The sequence below is a fragment of the Mustela lutreola genome, chromosome 3 (genome assembly GCF_030435805.1).
Source record: "Mustela lutreola isolate mMusLut2 chromosome 3, mMusLut2.pri, whole genome shotgun sequence".
Taxonomy (NCBI): domain Eukaryota; kingdom Metazoa; phylum Chordata; class Mammalia; order Carnivora; family Mustelidae; genus Mustela; species Mustela lutreola.
The window spans coordinates 196497664-196519936 of record NC_081292.1 but is presented as its reverse complement, the minus strand read 5'-3'; the positions used below and the strand labels follow the sequence as shown (position 1 = coordinate 196519936).

At 39.2% G+C, this 22273-nt stretch overlaps 1 protein-coding gene across 2 annotated transcripts in view; it reads left to right on the top strand.

Moving 5' to 3' along the window:
* LOC131827549 (cytochrome P450 20A1) overlaps nt 1–22273 on the top strand; it is a 61393-nt gene that overhangs the window by 4266 nt on the left and 34854 nt on the right. The window contains exons 2-4 of one of the 2 annotated variants that reach the window (XM_059168355.1): nt 4453–4502; nt 5235–5401; nt 8429–8571. In XM_059168355.1, coding sequence (XP_059024338.1) covers nt 4453–4502; nt 5235–5401; nt 8429–8571 — 360 coding nt within the window. Of the gene's footprint in view, nt 1–4452; nt 4503–5234; nt 5402–8428; nt 8572–16475; nt 16497–22273 lie in introns of those variants that run through there. The other variant, XM_059168356.1, reaches the window with a different exon arrangement.

Sequence of the window (22273 nt, the reverse complement as noted above, 5' to 3'; positions counted from 1 at the left end):
GTGGCTCAGTGGTTAAAGCCTCTGCCTTCGGCTCGGGTCGTGATCCCCGGGTCTTGGGATCAAGCCCCGAATTGGGCTCTCTGCTCAGCAGGGAGCCTGCTTCCCTTCCTCTCTCTCTGCCTGCTTCTCTGCCTACTTGTGATCTCTGTCAAATAAATAAATAAAATCCTTTTTTAAAAAACTATTATCAAAAGTTTGCCTGTGTTATTGCACCTGACTTTAAGATCTAAAAAAAAAGGGTTGTTTTTTTTTTTTTTTTTGCCACGTTGTGCCTTTCCTCCTGGAACTGTAAGTGAACACAGTGCTAGTACCTGTTTAAACTGTGAAATGGATATTGTTACAGAGAATACACCAGAGGCTTTCTCACTGTTAAGCAAATAATGCCCTTGTGAATGTATGCTCTGTGGAGAAACCTCTGTAGCTTTACCTGCTGATGCTGTCTGTCTTATTGAAGAATACATTTTGGCTGCCCCCCCGCCAATTCTAATGTATGGCCATGGGAACGACCATGGGAATGTTGCTGAGCTAGGTACGCGAGTAGAGGAGAGATGGGTCTGGGAAGAGGGTAAACTTCTGTCGGAACAGGAGTCTGCGGGATGAGGGAGGACCTGGGGCTGCTGGTCTTGGCCTTCATTGGTGTCTTATATCAATAAGGAAAAGGTCATAATAGCATTCTGGGTCATCTCAAGACACATGGCAGTGGTGAGGTTATGAATTGGGGGGATGGAAGTTTTGCTGGGTCTTGTCTGGGTGCATGCCAGTTTGGGGATCCCTCTTATCAATTTAGCCATCTGGCAGATGTGAATGTTGTAAAGGGTAGGAGAGCATTTTACCTGGAATTCTGGGGTTCATGCTTCATTAAAAAAATTTTTTTTAATTTATTTATTTGACAGACAGAGATCACAGGCAGAGAGAGAGGGGGAAGCAGGTTCCCCACTGAGCAGAGAGCCCGATGTCAGGCTCGATCCCAGGACCCTGGGATCATGACCCGAGCCAAAGGCAGAGGCTTTTACCCACTGAGCCACCCAGGTGCCCCTCATGCTTCATTTTTTTTTTTTTTAAAGATTTTTTATTTATTTACTTGAGAGAGAGACAGTGAGAGAGAGCATGAATGAGGAGAAGGTCAGAGAGAGAAGCAGACTCCCCATGGAGCTGGGAGCCCGATGCGGGACTCGATCCCGAGACTCCAGGATCATGACCTGAGCCGAAGGCAGTCGTCCAACCAACTGAGCCACCCAGGCGTCCCCCTCATGCTTCATTTTTGCTGATGAAGTGTAGAGGTTGCTACAGGAGCCATTTTATCCACAGTATATACAGACTTCTAAGGCTCCTTCTTCCAGTTGGCTGGAGTTGTAGAAGCCAGTATTAGACTTGTTGGGGAGGGATTGTACTAGTATTTCCACACTGTTAGAGTTTATTCACTCTTGCCTATCAGTAGTTTTTTTCCAAATATTTCAACATTTCCACATATTTAAACATTTCTGTCATAACGCCACTTTGTGAAGTTGTCCAGATATTCAAAGACATCAGTTGCGTTTTCTTTCCCGTGAAGATACCCGTTCTGGAGCTTTCCATCATCCTTTCCCAGTTGGTATTGGTTACAGTCTCTTTCAGTTCAGCTGTTGTCCTTTTACTATCATAGTGGATATTCTCTTCACCTGTGTTCTATAACCTATTTCCTATATGCCCCACGTTTCTTTCTTTCTTTCACTCCCTTTATGTGCTGCAGCTCATAATTTTCCAGAAGCTTCCTAAAGACATGTGCATGGAAAATACATCTTATGAGACCTAGCTTGTTTGAAAATCTTTCTGTTCAAGTTATACTCTTCAATACTAGTTTGGCTTCGTATAAAATTCTAATTTGCCCTTAGAATTATAGGGGCTGTTTCCCCCCGCCCCCCGCCCCCGGCCTGTATCTCCTGAGTCTGAAGTCTTGAAGTCTCCTTCTAGAAGGACAGTGATCACAGGAATGGAGAAAGACATCTAAGGTGTCTAAGGGATCTGTACACCAGCTTTTCAAGAATTGTTAGAGTCTATGTCTTGCCTTGTGTCTTACCCTGTCTTTTAGTTACTGAAAGCAAATCTGATTGCTTCTTGTAGGAGTTCTCCTTTTTCCTCTGCAGACCCCCCGAAGAGACCTCTACAATGTCTGTTAGTCACTTCTCCAACAGCTTAACACTTTCAGAAAATGTGTTGAATTGTTCTACTCCCATTCTCTTTATCCTTGTTTTCTCCTATTTAATTTTTTCGCTTTCATTTAGTGGGGTTTCAGGAAGAAGAGATAGTTGATGAATGTTATCAGTCTGTCATGTTTGAAGACAAATCAAGAAACGTGTTTTGTCATTAGTAATTTTAGCCTGGAAAAAAAAGGTAGGGTTTTTTTTTTTTTTTCTACTGCTGACTTTATATCTTTCTAATTATGGATTTCTTTCCATCCTTTTCCCTTCTATTTATATTAAACTTGACAAGGTTCTATCATTGATGAGACTGTGGGACAAAATACAGTGTGGATTTAACTGTTACCAGTTAAATACAAGTTACACATACTGGTATCTAGATAGCGTTCTTGTAGTATTTAGCGGAAAGAGTAAAACTCTTCAATTAATACCAGTCAATCTAGTATTTCTCTTTTGGCATACCTACCCCAAAGGAGGAAAAAAGTAAAGTCGTACAAAGATTTTTCTAGAACTACTTATATTAATGAAAAAAACAAAAGAAAGAAAAGAAACTGTCAGATGTTTAGTAGCAGTGTAGTAGGAAACTGATTAAGCGATTTCAGCTACATGATGGTACATAGTTTAGCCTTTAAATGTTCAAGTATCTTGAATCGCCTGAGTGTAGCCATTGCTTAAGTGTCTGACTCTTCGTTTTGGCTCAGGTCATGATCTCAGGGTTGTGAGATGGAGCCCCAAATCAGGCTGCCTGATCAGTGTGGAGTCTGCTTGAGACTCTCTCCCTCCCCTCTTCTCCTTTGTGCGCATGCATGCGGTGCCCCCTCTTTCTCTCTCAAATAAATCTTAAAAAAAAAAAAATGTTGAATCACTATGTTGTACACCTGAAACTAATGTAACACTGTATGTTAACGATACTGGAATTAAAATTTAAAAAAATAAATATTTTCCTTTCATTAAAATATTTGTAAAAAGTGTTCAAATAAAGAAACACTGTTCATTTACTTTTATAATGTTAATTAGGTAGAAAAGGGCAGAATGTCAGATAGGTAAACTCTGATTAGTATTAATCAAAATCACTGACAAAATTCAGAATTGATTCTGGAGTAAATATTTATTTAAAATTATTTTGTAAAAAAATCTTACAATTATAAGAATAATATGACTGTTGGGGTGCCTGGGTGGCTCAGTCATTAAGCATCTGCCTTCGGCTCGGGTCATGATCCCAGCGTCCTGAGATCGAGCCCCGCATCGCCCCACATCGGGCTCCCTGCTCAGTGGGGAACCTGCTTCTCCTTCTCTCACTCCCCCTGCTTGTGTTCCCTCTCTCGCTGTGTCTCTCTCTCAGATAAATAAATAAAATATTCAAAAAAATGTTTTAAAAAAAGAGAATAATATGACTGTCATAAAATTACATAAAAAATAACACTGATCCCAAAACAAAGCAACTGTAAACCCGGTACAAAATTGTAAAATACTAAAATTCCCCAAACTTTCCCCCAGTTCATTTCTTAGAGGTTGTTACTTGAACAATTTGCTGTAAATTATTTTGTTAACTTGTTTGTATGCCACACACCTCACTGACTATCAGACCCTCACAGTAATGGCTACATTAAAGCAAAAGATGAAGATCATATTGTATTTTGGTAAATTCTTAAACTAGAAAAAGAACTGTTTTAGGAAGGAGTCTGTTGTAAGCATGGCTTTTTTTTAAAACTAAGACAGATGGGATCATATATAGACTCAGGAAAACAATTTTTAAAAGTGCTTAATTATGTATTTGTTGATTAGAATGGACATTAAATTTTTCAAACTTGTTAATTTAATTGACACAGGAAGGGTATTAAGATTATTCTTTTAGGGCCACCTGGGTGGCTCAGTGTGTTAAAGCCTCTGCCTTTGGCTCAGGTCATGGTCCCAGGGTTCTGGGATCGATCCCCGCATCAGGCTCTCTGCTCAGTGTGGAGGCTGCTTCCTCCTCTCTCTCCTCTCTCTCTGCCTGCCTCTCTGCCTACTTGTGATCTCTGTTTGTCAAAGAAATAAATTTTAAAAAAAATCTTTAAAACAAAAAGATTATTCTTTTAAATACACACCCATTTTTTGTATTTTAATATAGAAAGAATTCTTGAGATTCAGCCAAGATGGAAAGCCATCACTTAAGGTCCTGTGGATGTCTTGGCAAAACATCTGACTGATGGGATATATGGTTATATATCATATACTAAATTATGTATTAAATACCAAATCATTATACTAAACTATTTCTTAATTTCTCCTTAAGGCTTCTAGACAAGCTGCAGGAATCCCGGGGATTACTCCAACTGAAGAGATGTGAGTAGTTACTTTTCTGGGAAATCAATAGAGTTAACTCTTAATTTTTGGTATCAAAACTAAAACCTATTTTTAGATTACACAGATTATTTAATTCCTTTGTGTACTCTAAATTTATCGCTGGGCATACAACCTGAACTTTATTAACAGAAAGGAGGACTGTATAAATCAAAAACTTTAATTGCTTTTGTGGTTTCTGGCTGGTTCAGTCAGTAGAGCATCCAGCTCTTGATCTCAGGGTGATGAGTTCGAGCCCCATGTTGCATGTAGAGGTTACTTATAAATTAATTAATTAATTAATTAGAAAATGGTTAAAACACAAATCTTAAAAAATATTTTTTCACTTTCTCTAGCCAGAGAGTATTAAAAATAGAAAGATAAGATAGAAGGTAAGAAGAAAAGAATGCCATAGCTGGTTGATGATTTAAATTAGCCTAGGATGATGTTCATTGCTTTCTCAGAATGAGATGTTGCAGAAATTGGGTCATTTTCTATTGTCTGAGCAGATGTTCCTTGTGTATCTTTACTTGGCTTCAACTGTTACAAATTCTCAAAATATCAGACAAATCCAGATCTAAATATGTCCAAGCAGCTTGGTAATTTGCATTTCATGCACCTCTGCTCTCATCTATTGACACAGTTAATTCAGAGTCAACTATTGTTTTTCTGGCTTTTCCAAGTTAAACTTCTTATTTTTCCAAGTTGTTTTGTCAAATGTTGCTCTTTTCTCAGGGATGGTAATCTTCCAGATATTGTGAATAGTGGAAGTTTGCACGAGTTCCTGGTTAATTTGCATGAGAGATACGGGCCTGTGGTCTCCTTCTGGTTTGGCAGGCGCCTTGTGGTTAGTTTGGGCACCGTTGAGGTACTGAAGCAGCATATCAACCCCAATAAGACATGTAAGTTTAATCTGATTGGTTGATCCTTATCTCTTAAGAATAAACATCTGTAAATGAAGGGTAAGAAGAGATAACATTTATTGACTGCTTTATATTATGTGCTAGGCATTATGCTAAGGTCCTTATCTCATTTAAGGCAAAGTACTGTAAAATAATTATTTTTTTCCTTCAATTTATAGGTATATGCAGTAGAATCCCAATGTAAATTCCAACAGGATTTTTTTTTTTTAAATAGTTCCAGGGTGCTTATGTAGGAAACATCTAGAAAAGAATATTAATGAGGGGAATACTTATACTATCAGGCAGAGCAATGTGCTATAAACTTAGATTAATTTAAAGAATCTTGTAAGACTAGACAGATTGATGAAATAGAGTAGGTAGTCCAGTAGATAAACCAAGGATACATGATAAAGAGAGCATTTTATGGTTTGGGAAAACTGGTTAGTTATTGGGGAAAAATAAATCTGCATCCCTGCCTTACTCTTTACATCAAAATGAATTCCAGGCAATTAAAATGTGAAGTCCTGAAAGTATTAGGAGAAAACATGGTTAGGTATTAAATTGGGGTTGGGTGTTGATAAACCTTTTCTTACCATAACATGAAATCTAGGACATCAAGCACAAGACAGGTAAAACTGTCTGCATAAAAATGAGAAATTTCAGTACAAAAGAACACCTTAAAAAAGGATGAAAAAGAGAGAGGTGAGTGTTGGCCACATATTACTACACATGCTGTGTAATAATTGGTTACTGTATTTCTCTAAAATAAAAGGTGCCATGAAGAAGTTTAAAAGAGATATGGGGAAACTATTTACCACCCATTATATATAAAGTAAATAAAAACTAGTGAGAAAATAAAAATAAAATGCAGTTGTAGAAAAATGGCCAAAAACAAGGTAATTAAGAAAGAAGAAATAAAAATGGCCAGTAAGCAAATGAAGATTTCAGATTCACTAATAATTAGTGGGATGCAAATAAAAATGAGAGTTTTACCTATCTGAATGGAATAGATGAAAAATATTGGCAAAACTCATTGTTGATGAGGGGATGGAGAAACACTGAATATAATTATTTTATAAACTTGGGAGAGGACGTTGATAGGATCTTTGGCTTAGCAGTGATACCATAAGGAAGTTATAAATTGATATTCATGTAAATAATATAAATTACATAAATATAAATATTCATGTAAATAATATAAATTGATATTCATGTAAATGAGAAAAGATGTATTAGTATTATTTACAATAAAAATTTGAGAAAGAGCCTAGATGTTCATCAACAGATAAATGGATAAAGAAGATAGATGTGGTGTGTATATGTGTGTGTGTGTGTATATATATACACACACATACAATGGAATACTATGCAGCCATAAAAAGAAATGAAATTTTGCCATTTGCAATGATGTGGATGGAACTAGAGGGTATCATGCTAAGTGAAATAAGTCAATCAGAGAAAGACAATTATCATATGATCTCACTGATACAAGGAATTTGAGAGGCAGAGCAGGGGGGTTGTAGGGGGTAGGGAGGGAAAAAAATGAAACAATATGTGATCAGAAGGGAGACAAACCATAAGAGACTCTCAATCTCACAAAATAAACTGAGGGTTGCTGGGGGGTGGCAGGAGGGATAGGGTCGCTGGGTTATAGACATTGGGGAGGGCATGTGCTGTGGTGAGTGCTGTGAGTAGTATAAGACTGATGATTCACAGACCTGTACCCCTGAAGCAAACAAGACATTATATATTAATTAAAAAATTTTTGAAGCAAACTTAGATGTTTTTCTTTTTCCTTCTTTTTTTTTTTTTTTTTTTTTTTAAAGATTTTACTTTTTTGACAGAGAGAGAACAAGCAGGGAGAACAGGAGAGGGAGAAGCAGGCTCCCCACCAAGCAGGGAGCCTGATGTGGGGCTAGATCCCAGGACTCTGGGATCATGACCCAAGGTGAAGGTAGATGCTTAACCAACTGAGCCACCCAGGCACTCCTAAACATTTTTCAGTGGCTGAATAAAAAAACATATTCAGGCTTTAATATGATGACATAAATTTATTTTATTTTGTTCACCAATATCTGTTATAGCCTACTATATGCCAACACTGGTTATAAGCCGTTTATACATATTATCTCATTTAATCCTTAGAACAACCCAATGAAATAGATATTAGTGAAAATGGAGATACAAAGAGGGTAAGTCATTGACGCAAGGTTGCTCAGCTAATTAGTGATGGAGCTAGGACTCGAAGGTAGGCAGTGTGGTCTGAGTTTGTGCTCTTCATCATCAAGTTTTCTACACATGAGTGAAACCAGACACGGTCTCTGCTTCTGTGGGGTTCATAGTGTAATTGGAGGAGTAGGGGAGGCATGTAAACATTATTTAAATGACCACACTAATGACCTGGTAGTGCTCTGAAAGAAGGGCTTGTATTCTTTGCAAAATCTGACATGTGTTTTGTCTGTCTCCGTTAAGTAATGTTAACAGCTATAAAAAACAATCTTGAAAATGTTCAGTGGAATCTCTGTGGCGAAATTTAGATGAATTTTATATTCTTTTTATTTTACTGTTTTAATTGTTTATAATGACAATGTATTTTTTGTATGAAAACAATATAGTCATTAAAGAAATACTTAAAAATTAAGTGAAGAAGGAAAACGTTTCTGAACTCAGCTAAATAATTTTAACCATAATATATGACCATTACAACAATTTTCCTTTAACATCAGTGGAATGAGCTTTTAATAAAGTCAAAGATACTGTTTTCATGTAGGTAGAAAACTTATGTTAAGTATTAATGATTTATAGTAGAATTGCCAGTCAGGATATGGTATTCTTGCCAATTCTTACTGCCTCTTGAACTGTTCATATCTAGGAAAGATATGAGAGGAGTTGGGAAAAAGTTGCCATGCTGTCCGCTGCCGCCCTGCCTCCCTGATGTGTTTGTTTTACTGCTGGAGTTTTTATTGTTACAGTTTTGTTTTCTGAGTCACTACTTTGACGCACAAATGTTTAATTTGTCTGTTTCAGCGGACCCTTTTGAAACCATGCTTAAGTCATTATTAAGGTATCACTCTGGTGTTGCAAATGTAAGTGAAAACCACACAAGGAAAAAATTATATGAAAGTGGTGTGACTAAGTCTCTGCAGAGTAATTTTGCTCTCCTGCTTAAGGTAAGGTGATAAGAAATTTGGCCCAGAATTCTACAATACAGATAATAGTATATTTTTGACTATTAGTGTGTCTCCCCTTGGTACTTTTTTCCTTGTCTCTCTCTCTTTATTTATTTTTAAAGATTTATTTGTTTATTTTAGTGGGAGAGAGAGAGAGAATGAGCATGCATGGCAAGGGGAGAGGCAGCAGGAGAGGGAGAGTCTCAAGCAGACTCCCTGCTGAGCGTGGGTTTCCCCTGCCAAGCTTGAGCTCATGACCTGAGCCTAAGTCAAGACTCAGATCCTCAACTGACTGAGCCAGCCAGGCCCCCCTCTTACTTGTCTCTCCAAGGTGATTTTTATTCTTCTGAAATTCTGAAACAAAACAAACAACAGAAATCTAAACACCTGTACTCCTGTGTAAGTTGGAGTGATGTGATTACTGGGCATTTGCATATACAAACTGAGTCATACTGGGAGAGGGACCTGACTTTTTTTAAGACGTTTCACTAATGGGACACCTGGGTGGCTCAGTGGGTTAAGCCTCTGCCTTCAGCTCAGTCATGATCTCAGGGTCCTGGAATCAAATCCCACATCGGGTTCTCTGCTCAGTGGGGAGCCTGCTCCCCACCCCCACGTGCCTTTCTGCCTACTTGTGCTTGCTCTTTTTCTCTCTCTCTGTCAAAGAAACAAAGTTCGTTCCACAAATGATATACAAAGTTTGAGAACAATACTAATCCATATTATTTTCCTTTTGACCCTAAAGATTCTTAGCTGAGCCCTGTGTGCTACCTGACAGTTCTCTGTGTCCCAGTAGGACTGTTCCAGATCTTCACCCTTACTCTAGTATTGCCAGTCCTGACAACCTCTTTGCTTGCCTCCAGCTTCGCTGAGACCAGAGTCCCTTACCTGTAAGCTCCCCCAGTATCCTGTTTCCCCACCAACAAACTCTATCCATCTCAATCTTTTGTTCTTACCTCTCATTTTAAATCTTAAAGAATCCTTTCTTCTGTTCAAAACTCTATCCATTTGTGGAATTATTAATAAATGGTGGCGGTAGAAAACATGGAAAGTCGAACTTTCAAGAAATCATCCATAATTTCACTGTAGATGTATGTGTGGAAAACATCATACTGTATGTACAATTTTATAAAACATCTCATGGAGCACCTGGGTGGCTCATTTGCTTAAGCATCTGACTCCTGATTTCTGCTCAGGTCATGATCTCAGAGTTCTGGGATCAAGCTCTGCCTTGGGCTCCACACTGAGTGAGGAGTCTGCTTGAGGATCGCCCCTCCCTCTCCCTCTGCCCCTCCCACTGCTCATCCTCTCGTTCTCTCTTTCTCTAAAAATAAATAAATCTTTAAAAAAAATCACAAACATTTTCTCATGTCATTAAAATTTTTCCAGAAATAACTAAAATTATGCTTACTTTTTTCTGATAGTCATTTTACAAGATATGGAAATATTTAGGAAAGTCCTAAGGAAAAAAATGAACAATTTTAATGGTATCCGTTACTCAGCTATAACCATGTTTAACGTCTTAAAATCCTTCCTATCATTTTAGTGTTTTCTCTACACAGTAGAACTTTAGTCAGCATCATACTATATGGATAGTTATAGACTCTGAACTTTTTTTTTTTTTAAGATTTTATTTTTAAGTAATCTCTACATCCAACATGGGGCTTGAACTTAAAACCCTGACATCAAGAGTTAGATGCTCCACTGACTTAGCCAGCCAGGCGCCCCAGATCCGGCATTTTTATTTGCCATTTTACTATAAGCATTTTTATAGCACTAAGTATTTTTGATAAATACATTTGGAAAGAGTCTCTGATGTCAAATTTACCTTCCAAATATCTTTCAAATTGGTCTTTCAAATTGGTCTACTTCTGTCTCTCAGCATGGCCACATCCTAGTTTAAGCTTCCATAGGCTTACCTTGATAGTGTATCTTGCTACCTTCTCTCTGCCCTTCTCCCCTACTCAGTTTTCTGTCCTCTACAGGGATTCTCAATTTCTTTTTTAGGACACGTACCCCTTGTAGTTTTGGCAAAACCTGTAGATTCCTTCTGAGAACATTTTAAAATGTGTGACTATAAAGGAAAACAATATAAATACAAAAATATTATTTTTTAAAAACTTGGAGTATTTTAATATACGTGTATCATTATTAATGCATTAAATAACGAGATCCAGGGTGCCTGGCTGGCTCAGTCAGTTAAGCGGCTGTTGGCTCAGGTCCTGATCTCAGGGTCCTTCCTGGGATCAAGCCCTGCATCGGACTCCTTGCCCTGTGGTGAGTCTGCTTCTTCCCCTCTGGGATCTCTTTTGCTCTCTCTCTCTCTCTCTCAAGCAAATAAATAAATAACAAGATCCAGCAGTGCTTCCAAAATTTCCATAATTTTAATTAATTAATTTTTTTTTTACGTTTAATGGATTCTGTTAATTCTGTTTAATTTTTTTAAAAATTCTAGTTAGTTAACATACAGTGTAATACTAGGTTCAGGTGTACAGTATAGTGACTCAGCAGTTCTTACATCGCCCGGTGCGCATCACAGCAAGTGTGCTCCTTGATCCCCCTCCCACCTCCTTTCTGGTAACCATCAGTTTGTGCCTGTAGTTCAGAGTCTGCTTCTTTTTTTTCTTTTTAAGATTTTATTTATTATTTATTTGACAGATATCAAGCAGGCAGAGAGAGAGGGGGAAGCAGGCTCCCTGCCAAGCAGAAAGCCTGATGTGGGGCTCGATCCGAGGAACCTGGGTTCATGACCCGAGCCGAAGGCAGAGGCTTTAACCCACTGAGCCACCCAGGCGCCCCAAGAGTCTGTTTCTTTGGTGCTTAGTGGCTCAGTCAGTTGAATGTCTGCCTTCAGCTCAGGTTGTGGTCCTGGGGTCCTAGGATTGAACCCCATATTGGGCTCCCTGCTCAACTGGGAGCCTGCTTCTCCCTCTCCCTCTGCCATTCCCCCTGCTTGTGCTCTGTCAAATAAATAAATAAGTCTGTTTCTTGGTTTACCTCTCTTTTTTCTTCCCCCTCTTTGTTCGTTTATTTTGTGTCTTAAGTTCCATAAATGAGTTAAATCATGTAGTATTTGTTTTTCTCTGATTTATTTTGCTTATCATAATACTGTCTAGATCCATCCATGTGGTTGCAAATGGCAAGATTTCATTCTTTTTTTTATGGCTAAGTGATACTTCATTGTGCATATATATATGTGTGTATGTGTATGTCTGTATGTACACACACGTACACACACACGCACACATACCATCTTACCCACTCATCAACCAGTGGACGCTTGGGCTGTTTCCATAATTCAGCTATTATAAATAATGTTCCTATAAACATCAGGAATGTATGTATTCCTGTGAATTCGTGCTTTTGTATTCTTTGGATAAATACCTGTAGTACGATTGCTGGATTGTTGGGTACAAAACTTCTATAACTTTTTTTTTTTTTAAGATTTTATTTATTTATTTGACAGAGATCACAGGTAGGCAGAGAGGCAGTCAGAGTGAGAGGGGGAAGCAGGCTCCCTGCCAAGCAGAGAGCCCGATGCGGGGCTCGATCCCGGGACCCTGGGATCATGACCTGAGCTGAAGGCAGAGGCCCTAACCCACTGAGCCACCCAGGCACTCCCAAAACTTCTATAACTTTAATGATATTATGAGGGACAAAACCATTATTTTGACAGTTTTAAAATAAGTGTAAGATGATGTGAACATACTTGAAATTTATATTGCTGACAGCCAAGGGCCTATATTCACAATTAAAAGAAATGCTAAATTTCAATTAGAGGTTAGTAAAAAAGATTTTTCTCCCTCATTCAAGTTCATGAACTCGTGCATTCTAGGCATAGACATTTTGGTATCTGTGGACTTGAGGTTCAAAACCCTTGAAAATATATATTTTCAAAATGCATTTCATTTTTTTAAATGTTTTAATTTTTTAAAAAGATTTTATTTATTTATTTGACAGACTGAGATCACAAGTAGGCAGAGAGGCAGGCAGAGAGAGCGGGGGAAGCAGGCTCCCCGCCTAGCAAAGAGCCTGACGCGGGCTCGATCCCAGGACCCTGGGATTATGACCTTAGGCGAAGGCAGAGGCTTTAACCCACTGAGCCACTCAGGCACCCCTCAAAATGCATTTCTTATTTTATTTCTCCCTTGATCAAAAACCTCCACTGGCCTCCCTTTGCTCTTGGAATGAACTCTTGAATATTGAAAATAGTTTTATTTATTTATTTTTTTTTTTAAAAAGATTTTATTCATTCATTTGAGAGAGACAGAGACATAGAGAGCACAAGCAAGGGCAGAAGCAGACTCCCAGCTGAGCCAGGAGCCCAACACTGACTCAATCCCAGGATCTGGAGATCTTGACCTGTGTGAAAAGCAGACACTCAACCATCTGAGCCACTCGGGTGCCCGTATTTAATGCAGTTTTAAAGACCATTTATGAGGGACGCCTGGGTGGCTCAGTTGGTTAAGCAGCTGCCTTCGGCTCAGGTCATAATCCCAGCGTCCTGGGATCGAGTCCCACATCAGGCTCCTTGCTCGGCGGGGAGCCTGCTTCTCCCTCTGCCTCTGCCTGCCATTCTGTCTGCCAGTGCTCGCTCTCTCCCCCTCTCTCTCTCTCTGATAAATAAATAAAATCTTTAAAAAAAAAAAAAAAAAGACCATTTATGATTTAGCTTGCCTACTTTTCCAGCCTCATTTCCCATTCTCCTTTGTGCTTGCTTATATTCTAGCCACACTGGTTTTCTTTTAGTTCTATTCCTTCTTCTCTCCCATCTCAAGGCCTCTGTATATCCTGTTCCCATTGCTTGGATTGTCAGTTCTAAGCACCCACACCCAGTAGATGCATGTTCATCTTTCAGCTCTTAGTTCGAATGTCACTTCCCCAGGGAAGCTGTCTCTGATCACTCCACTGTCCCTAGATCGGTCTTCTTTTAGCTGCTGTCATGACAGTCTGTACTTACCTTTACAACACTTGCCAATTTGTTAATTACGTTTTGGATAATTCTTTGAATGTCTGTGTCCTAAAGTGTATGCTCCATGGAGGGAGGGTCTATTTCAATTATGTCTGTATATCTGGCTCTTGGTGTAGAATAGACCCTCAGTAAAAATGAGTCTAGCTCTTTTTTTTTTTTTTTTTTCAAGAAACATTTTTCTCATCTAGCCTGGCTAACTCCTCCTCTAGTCCCCGGTATAGTGATGTACCCTTCTCTGTGCACCTTCTCTAAATTACAGTGACAATCTGTATATACTTACTGATTTTCTTATCTTTCTCCCTCCTTCGATTGTGCTGTCTACTTTTTTCTAATGTGTGTGCTTCACAGGAAGTTACTTATTTTGTCCTATGTTTAATGAAGCTCATTGGAAAGAGCATTATTTTATAGTGTGAAGGTGAAGCTTGACCAAGAAGCTTTGAATCTTGCTTCTGCCATTTAGTGTCTGCATGATTATGTGTTACTTAGCTTTTTTGTGAGCTTTCATTTCCTCGTCTTTTTTTTAAGATTTTATTTATTTGACAAAGAGAGATCACAAGTAGGCAGAGAAGCAGGCAGAGAGAGAGGAAGGGAAGCAGGCTCCCTGCTGAGCAGAGAGCCCGATGCGGGGCTCCATCCCAGGACCCTGGGATCATGTCCTGAGCCGAAGGCAGAGGCTTAACCCACTGAGCCACCCACGCACCCCCCATTTCCTCATCTTAACAACATTTACTACATTACAAATTTGCTGTGGGGATTATGTGAGACAATGATGTAAAATACCTAACAACAGGTTTTAGGACACAATAACTTCTCAAGAAATACCTCTCCTTCCCCACACCCCCCGAGAAGTGGATTTTCCTGCCATTTGTTTCCTGATCATCATCCTCCCCCAATTCTTCTGTTCTTGCTTTTCCTGCTTCTCTGAAACACTTCCTTTTTAATGTTTCCTACTTGCATAACACATTCCCTCTTTCATGTGTGAGTTGTTTTTGTTTTTGTTTGTTTTTGTTTTTGTTTAGTAAGCTCTGTGCCCAATGTGGGGCTTGAACTCAGAACCCCAGGATCAAGTCACATGCTCTGCCAACAGCCAGGTGCCCCTCATGCAGGGTTTTTATAGTTGATGGGCCTATAGCTGTCTCATTTAGAGGGTTACATAGAAGACTTTTCTGACTTTTCTGTTCTGAAGAGTTAAATCCACATTCACTCCCAAGAGCATAAACACACCCCACTTCTTTTTTCCCCCACTTATTCTTGCATTACATAAAATAAATAATTTTTAAAATCATGGGAAATTTAAAGGAACAGTTATAGAATAGTATAATGACAATCCATATTCTTCTCATCAGATTTTAACAGTTACCAAATTAGACTCCGTCTTTCTTTATCTCTGCCCCTACTTACCTCCCTTATCTTCTCTCTAGAGTATTTTAAAGCAAATTCCAAACATCATAGTAATGAGGACATGCTCTTTAAATGGCCTAGCAGTGTAACTTTTTTGAGTTATAGAATGCCTAATAGTTAAGAGGATGTGTTATTGACTCTTAGCCACTTTTTAAAAATAGCATTTGATAAATGCTTAACGCCATTTTTTCCTTATCAGAGGTCTATTTGAAACTCATACTTCCAATTCAAGGCTTGAGACTGGCTTGCTGAGTTTACTGGAAGCCTTAATTAATACATTGGCTCCTCTCTACAGTTTTCCTCCTAAAAACAAGGCCTTTTACCATGGCTGGATATTGATTAGTCTCTTTGCTTCCAGCCCTTAAGTCTGCGGGGCCATCAGGAGACTAGTACACCAAATCCCCAGCTCATTATTATCATTCCCATCTGGTATCTCAAGGTTCTGTACTGACTGTGTTCACGTCATGGTCTCTAAGCCTCTCGGACTGACTTCTCGGCTTGTCATGACTCTTCTGTCATCCCTCATTGTCCTCCCCGGAAGCAGTTACATTGCCTTTCTCTAAGCATTCGCCAGTCAGAATCTTCCTTTCTGTTCTGTTTAAACACCTAACATTTGTCAGTAAACAACATCTTTTTGTATTTAATTGTATTTACTATCTCCAAGGAGTTTCGCTTATTTCTCTTTGCCTTGCTTTCATTGATAGGGCTGCCTTTTTCTTTTTAGTCATATTTACTGTTAAAAGCCTTAATTACTCTTTTATTCTCCTCTTCAAACTAAGTTTTTCTAACTTTTTTTTTTAAAGATTTTATTTTTATTTATTTGACAGACAGAGAGCACAAGTAGAGAGAGAGGCAGTCAGAGAGAGGAGGAAGCAGGCCCCCTGCCGAGCAGAGGGCCCGATGCGGGGCTCCATCCCAGGACCCTGGGATCATGACCGGAGCTGAAGGCAGAGGCTTTAACCCATTGAGCCACCCAGGTGCCCCAGTTTTTCTAACTTTTTAATCTTCTATCATAGGCTCCATTTCCCAGGCTTTCACTCTTTTGTGTTGTTGCTCTGGAGTACAGATTTTTCTCTTCCTGTCTAATTAAAGGCGAATCAAGATAGAAAATTATCTCCCAATTTTCATGTTTCTTCCATCACATTTTAAAATTTTGGTCCATCGATCGGGTCCAAATGTAAGAAATGTGTTTTGGGTTCATATTGTCAACCCCACGGTACAAGCCAGTTACTCAGCTTAGGCATTAGTGAGAAGTGCCGCTAAATGTTTAATTGGGAAGTAAGTGATTGAACAGTGCAGCTGTCAGAGCGCCGTCTTCCTCCCTACCGAGAGACTCTGCTACCAGAGTCACCACCCCAAAATAAGTTGTATACTTCATGTTGACATAATAAACCTTTTGCCTTTGTTTTTGTTTTTGTTGTTGTTGTTCAGATCCGAGTTCTGTGTTCTCATTCTTCTCTAATCCTCTCAAACCTCATCCTCTGACTTCTGGCTCCTTCCTGTCCTGACCGTCTCTGCTCCAAGGCTGTGCGTAAAGCTCCACTTTTATTCTGTGAGTGTGACTTCTCTCTTCCCTATGCTAATACCGCATATTCTCCTGTTACTTTTGGGGGGAAATTCTGATTTAACAAGTATTTTTGGATTTTAGTATTTAGGACTGTTGTCCAGAATCCTCTTAATTGACAGCTCGTAATAGTTAATGGTGAAAATTACTGAGTGTGTTGGTTTAATTGCTTGTATGAACTCATTAAAGCCTCACAACTTAGAAGTAGGTATTGTTATTTGCCACTTTAAAAGGTGGTTAAATTATTTAGTCCAGGGTCATATAACTAGTAAAGAGTAGGACCAGGATACCATCCCAGTCTGGCACATTGTTTCTCTAGCTTGGTTCTGTGGCCCCGTGATGTAATTTTGCTTGGCTAGTTTTTTTCCTTCCTTTTTTCAAAATCTTTTTTTTTTTTTTTTTTTTTTAAAGATTTATTTATTTATTTGATAGACAGAAATCACAAGGAGGCAGAGAGGCAGGCAGAGAGAGGAGGAAGCAGGCTCCCCGCCGAGCAGAGAGCCCGACGCGGGACTCGATCCCAGGACCCTGGGATCACGACCTGAGCCGAAGGCAGAGGCCCTAACCCACTGAGCCACCCAGGCGTCCCTCAAAATCTTTTTTAAGCTTGTGGTCACAGTAATACCCTAGCGTAAGTTGGAGTTGAAAATATTTGCTTCTCGGAAATTCTAGTAAGTTTACGATAATTCCCTAAAGATTTTTTTATGAAAAGCAAGTTTGTATTCTTTCTGAACAACTGATACATACCTTAAAATCTTATCTGTTGAATTGTAAGTCTGCCTCCAGGTACACTTATATCTCAAACCTTATTTCTCTGTAATATAATTAATTTTATGTTAGTTGAAATTGGCTTGGTATTTTAATATGAACATCCTGAAGATGTCTAAATTATATTGTATCCTATGACATGTGATAAGATTAATAGCATACATTTTCCAGTTCTTTATACTTCGTATATCATAGATAGTCTTTATAGCTTATATATCATATAAATATAGTTGGTGAAGGAACAGTCTAGCTTAGACACATTCTTCTCATTCAGCCACTGGGTAGTTCTGTCTTTCATGTAAATGCACATCTGCCACACATGAAAGAATTGGAAGGGATTGTCTAAAAAAAGCAGTCTGTTAGGAATGAAAGGATTTATCATAGAATTAGACATTGCTACCAATGATAAGTCAGTATGGAACACTGAACTCTCAAATGAAGCTCATCAACAGGTAGTTAGAATTTTCATCTACCATAAACCGGTCAGGATTCACAAACTAAAAGAGATTCACGCAATCCTCTAGCACATGTACTAGGTATATGTGCCTAGAGAAAAATCCTGCCTGAGACTTTTATATTTTCATTGTTTTGTAGAGGACTGTACAAAACAAGTAGATGTAGCCATGGGTATATCACTGTGCAGTTATGTGATGCAAGTGACGGTACTGGTAACAAAATTTTTATGGCCAAAAAAAAAAGGGAAAAAGAAAAAAAGACTTTACCAGCACTTAATCTGTTAGTTATATAATCAGCAGTGATCTGTGGGAAAATAGTCACAGTTCAAATCTCTGGTAAGTAACCCATTGTCTTAATAGGCTAGAGGATACCATTTGGGTCCCAAATTTGGTGTTCAGAAATACCATCTACAGCTTTTTTTCCTGTAATGTGTAATGTCTCATTTAAGAAGGCTCACCAGAAAACTGTTTGACTACCTATCACTCAAAACTAAGGAAAGATGCACCCTGGATTTCATTTAAAAACCAGCTATGTACAGAAGCTTTTACACACTATTAAGAAATATAGGGGCGCCTCAGTGGCTCAGTGGGTTAAGCCTCTGCCTTTGGCTCAGGTCATGGTCTCGAGGTCCTGGGATCAAGCCCCGCATCGGGCTCTCTGCTCGGTGGGGAGCCTGCTTTCCCTTCTCTCTCTGCCTGCCTCTCTGCCTACTTGTGATCTCTGTCAAATAAATAAATAAATAAATAACCTTTTAAAAAAAGAAAAGAGAAGTAAAAAGAAAAAATTCTCTTCTAATATTTGTAGATTGGCTTTGCCTTTGGGCCTTCCTTTAACATTTATCTGGGCCTTTTATAAATCGACTTTTTACTTCCTACTTGATTGGAGCCAGAGGACCTGTCATATGTGAAAGTTGAGTCTTCTCAGGCCTTCAAGCATGTGTCCTGCTGGGATGTGTATGGCTTTCTTAATCCCCTGGTATAGACAGAAACTTTCAAAAGATTCCCACATTTATCTCTTGTCCTAACCGCTTCCTTTCCAGGCTTCTTTGTCTGTTTATTGCTTGTTCCAAGTGTTGTTTCTTGCCCCAGCTGCTGTGCCCAGTACCTGTGCCTTTAAATGTTTTCGGCAGAAGCCACCCAAGAATGTGTCCTTGGGAACACTCCAGGAATATTGGGTTGTCCAAAACAAAGGGAGGTCTTTGCACCAGTACTTGACGGGAGGTGCCAGGCAGGTTGAGGCTCATAACTACAATTCTTGGAGAATAATGTCTTTATTTCTTCCTAGCGCTCTGCACCAGGGATGTGGACTGCTGTTCTCACAGCTTCTGCCTATCTGGGGTTTGGGGCTGTAGGCAGGTTGTTTAAAATGTCACAGAGTGAGCTTACCACTTACCACAAAGTCACAGCTTCTTTCTTCACTAAGCTCTACCCTGGTTGTTACAAGTTTTTTACTGCATTATAGAGCTTCTTTAGAAGCTGATTGTGATAGTTTTAGCCATCTCATTACTTGCTTTTGGGGAAGAGAGAATCTTGGGATTCCCTACTCCATTTTCAGTGACCATTTTGGTGACTAGCGGTGATTACACTTTTAATAACACTCCAAAGATGTCAGGTCTCTGTGGTATCTACAATACTGTTGGCTTTTGGCCACCATGCTGCTACTGAGCTGGGGAGAGAAGAAAGCTAGAAATAACCTTGAGTTAAAACATCAGACTCCACTACTTTACCGAGGTGCAGTTTTTGTTGAATAGATACTTCTCAGTGGGCTTTTTTTTTAACTGCCAACACCTACAACATGGGGAGGAAATATCCTGGGAACGCTATTTTCTGTCTTGCCCTCCGCACTGACCAACTTCAGGGGGCAAAACAGCGCCACCCAGTGGAGATCAGAGTTGCTACAACAAGCCCTGCGCCCCTGTGCCCTGCATCTCCACTAGGGCAAGTGCATCTGAGAAGGAAGCACAGCAGGCCCCACTCCCAGAAGACCCTCACAGACCCCTTGCATGCACCAAATCTACTGATCATAGAGTGCCACAAAACTTAGGTTCTTGAGAAAATAGGATCTATATATTTTTTAAACCTCTTTTTAAAAAAAAAGTCTTATTTATTTTTGAGAGAGAGCAGAGAGAAGGGGAAAAGGGAGAGGGAGAGTCTCCAGCCGACTTCCCGCTGAGTGTGGAGCCCAACACAAGGCTCAGCCTCATGACCCTGAGACCATGACCTGAGCCGAAACCAAGAGTTGGATGCTTAACCTACTGAGCCACCCAGGTACCCCTTGGACCTATTCTTAATATAGCCATTACTCTCAGGAGCAGAAATGCAGTAGGCTTTCATAACTATCACACACACACAAAAGCAGGTACAAAATGATAAGACAGAGGAATTGACCTCAAAAGAAAGAACGGGAAGAATTTATGGCCAAGTATTTATTACAAATACATACAAGCAAGATGTTTGAACCAGAATTTAAAATGATAATCATAAAGATAAGCTGGGTTTGAGAAAAGCACATATTATACTAGAAAATCCCTTACCACAGAGATAAAAAAGCTTAAAACTAGTCAGGCTGAAATAAAAAATGCTGTAATGGAGATACAAAACCGACTGAATGCAGTGATAACAAGGATGAATGAGTCAGAGGAATGAGTGAGGGATATAGAAGATAAAATTATGGAAAACAACAAAGCTGAAAAAAAGATGGTAAGAAAGGTTTTGGATCACGACTGTAGACTTAGGGAACTCACGAACTCCTTAAAGTATAATAACATTTGTATCATAGGAGTCCCAGGAGAAAGAAAAAAGAAGCAGAAGGTTTATTTGAGCAAATTATAGCTGAAAGCTTTCCTAATCTAGGGAAATAAACAGACATTGAAATCTAAGAAGCACAGAAAACTCCCACTAAGTTCAACAAAAGCCAGCCATCACCAAGGCATATCATAGTGAAATTCATAAAATACACAGACAAAGGAAAGAATCCTGAAAGCAGCAAGGGGAAGAGAGTGCTTAACCTCCAAGGAAGGACAGATCAGATCACAGCAGATCTCTCCACAGCAACTTGGCAGGCCAGATGAAAGTGGCATGATATATTTAACATGCTGGATGGGAAAAATATGCGGCCAAGACTACTTAATCCTGCAAGGCTGTCATTCAGAAGAGCAGGAGAGAGAACAAGTTTCCCAGACAAACAACTAATGAGACTGTGACCACTAAACCAGTTTTGCAAGAAATATTAAAGGGGACTCTTTTGAGGGGGGGAGACCAAAAGCAACAAAGACTAGAAAGTAAGAGAGAATATCACCACAAATACCAATTGTATAGGTAACACAGCAGAACTAAATTTGTCTTTCAGTAATCACTCTGAAGGTAAAAAGAATAATACTCCAATCAAAAGACATAAGGTATCAGAATTGGTTAAAAAAAGAAAGACCCATCCATATATGCTGCCTCTAAGAGACTTATTTTAGACCGAAGACATCTGCAGATTGAAAGTGAGGAGATCGGGAAACATCTATCATGCTAATGGATGCTGAAAGAAAGCCAGTGTAGTCATATTTATGCAGACAAAGTAGATTTTATTTATTTATTTTTATTTAGTTTTTTTAGATTTTATTTATTTATCTGACAGACGGAGATCACAGGCAGGCAGAGAGAGAGAGGGGGAAGCAGGCTCCCTGCTGAGCAGATGTAGGTCTCGATCCCAGGACCGTGAGATGACGACCTGAGCCGAAGGCAGAGGCTTAACCCACTGAGCCACCCAGGTGCCCCAACAAACTAGATTTTAGACCAAAGACTGTAACGAGATGAAGAAGGGCATTCTATCATAATTAAGGGGCCTTTCAATGAAGAAGATCTAACAATTGTAAATACTTAAGTCCCCAACTTGGGAGCACCTATATATATAAATTAATTACAAACAAATTCATTGATGGAGTCCTTGGATGACTCAGTCAGTTAAGCATCTGCCTTCAGCTTAGGTTATGATCCCAGGGTCCTGGGATCAAACCCCACATCAGACTCCCTGCTCAGTGAGGAGCCTGTTTCTCCCTCTTCCTCTGCCTGCTCCCCCTGCTTGTGATCTCTCTCTGTCAAATAAAATCTTAAAAAAAAAAGAGAGAGAGAAAGAAACTTACTGATAATACAATAATAGAAGGGGACTTTAACACCCCACTTACAGCAATGGACAGATCATCTATCTAGATGGGGAATGGGCTAAATATAAATAGGTGACTGCTACTAAGGATGGTACTTGTTATAAGCACTGGGTATTACATGTAACTGATAAATCATTAAATTCTGCTCCTGAAACCAATATTACACTACTGTTAACTAACTAGAATTTAAATAGACTTTCAGAAGAAAAAGAGAATAGTAATAGAAAACATAAAACATAACAATAAATTTTCAAAGTTGTGATAGTGGCATATGTGTAGTCAACAAAATAATGTTCAGAAAAAATTCCAAGGTCATATGGGAATCTGTATAATGAATGGCATTTCAAATGAGTGGAAAAAGACATGTACTTAATAGTGAGAGAACAATGTT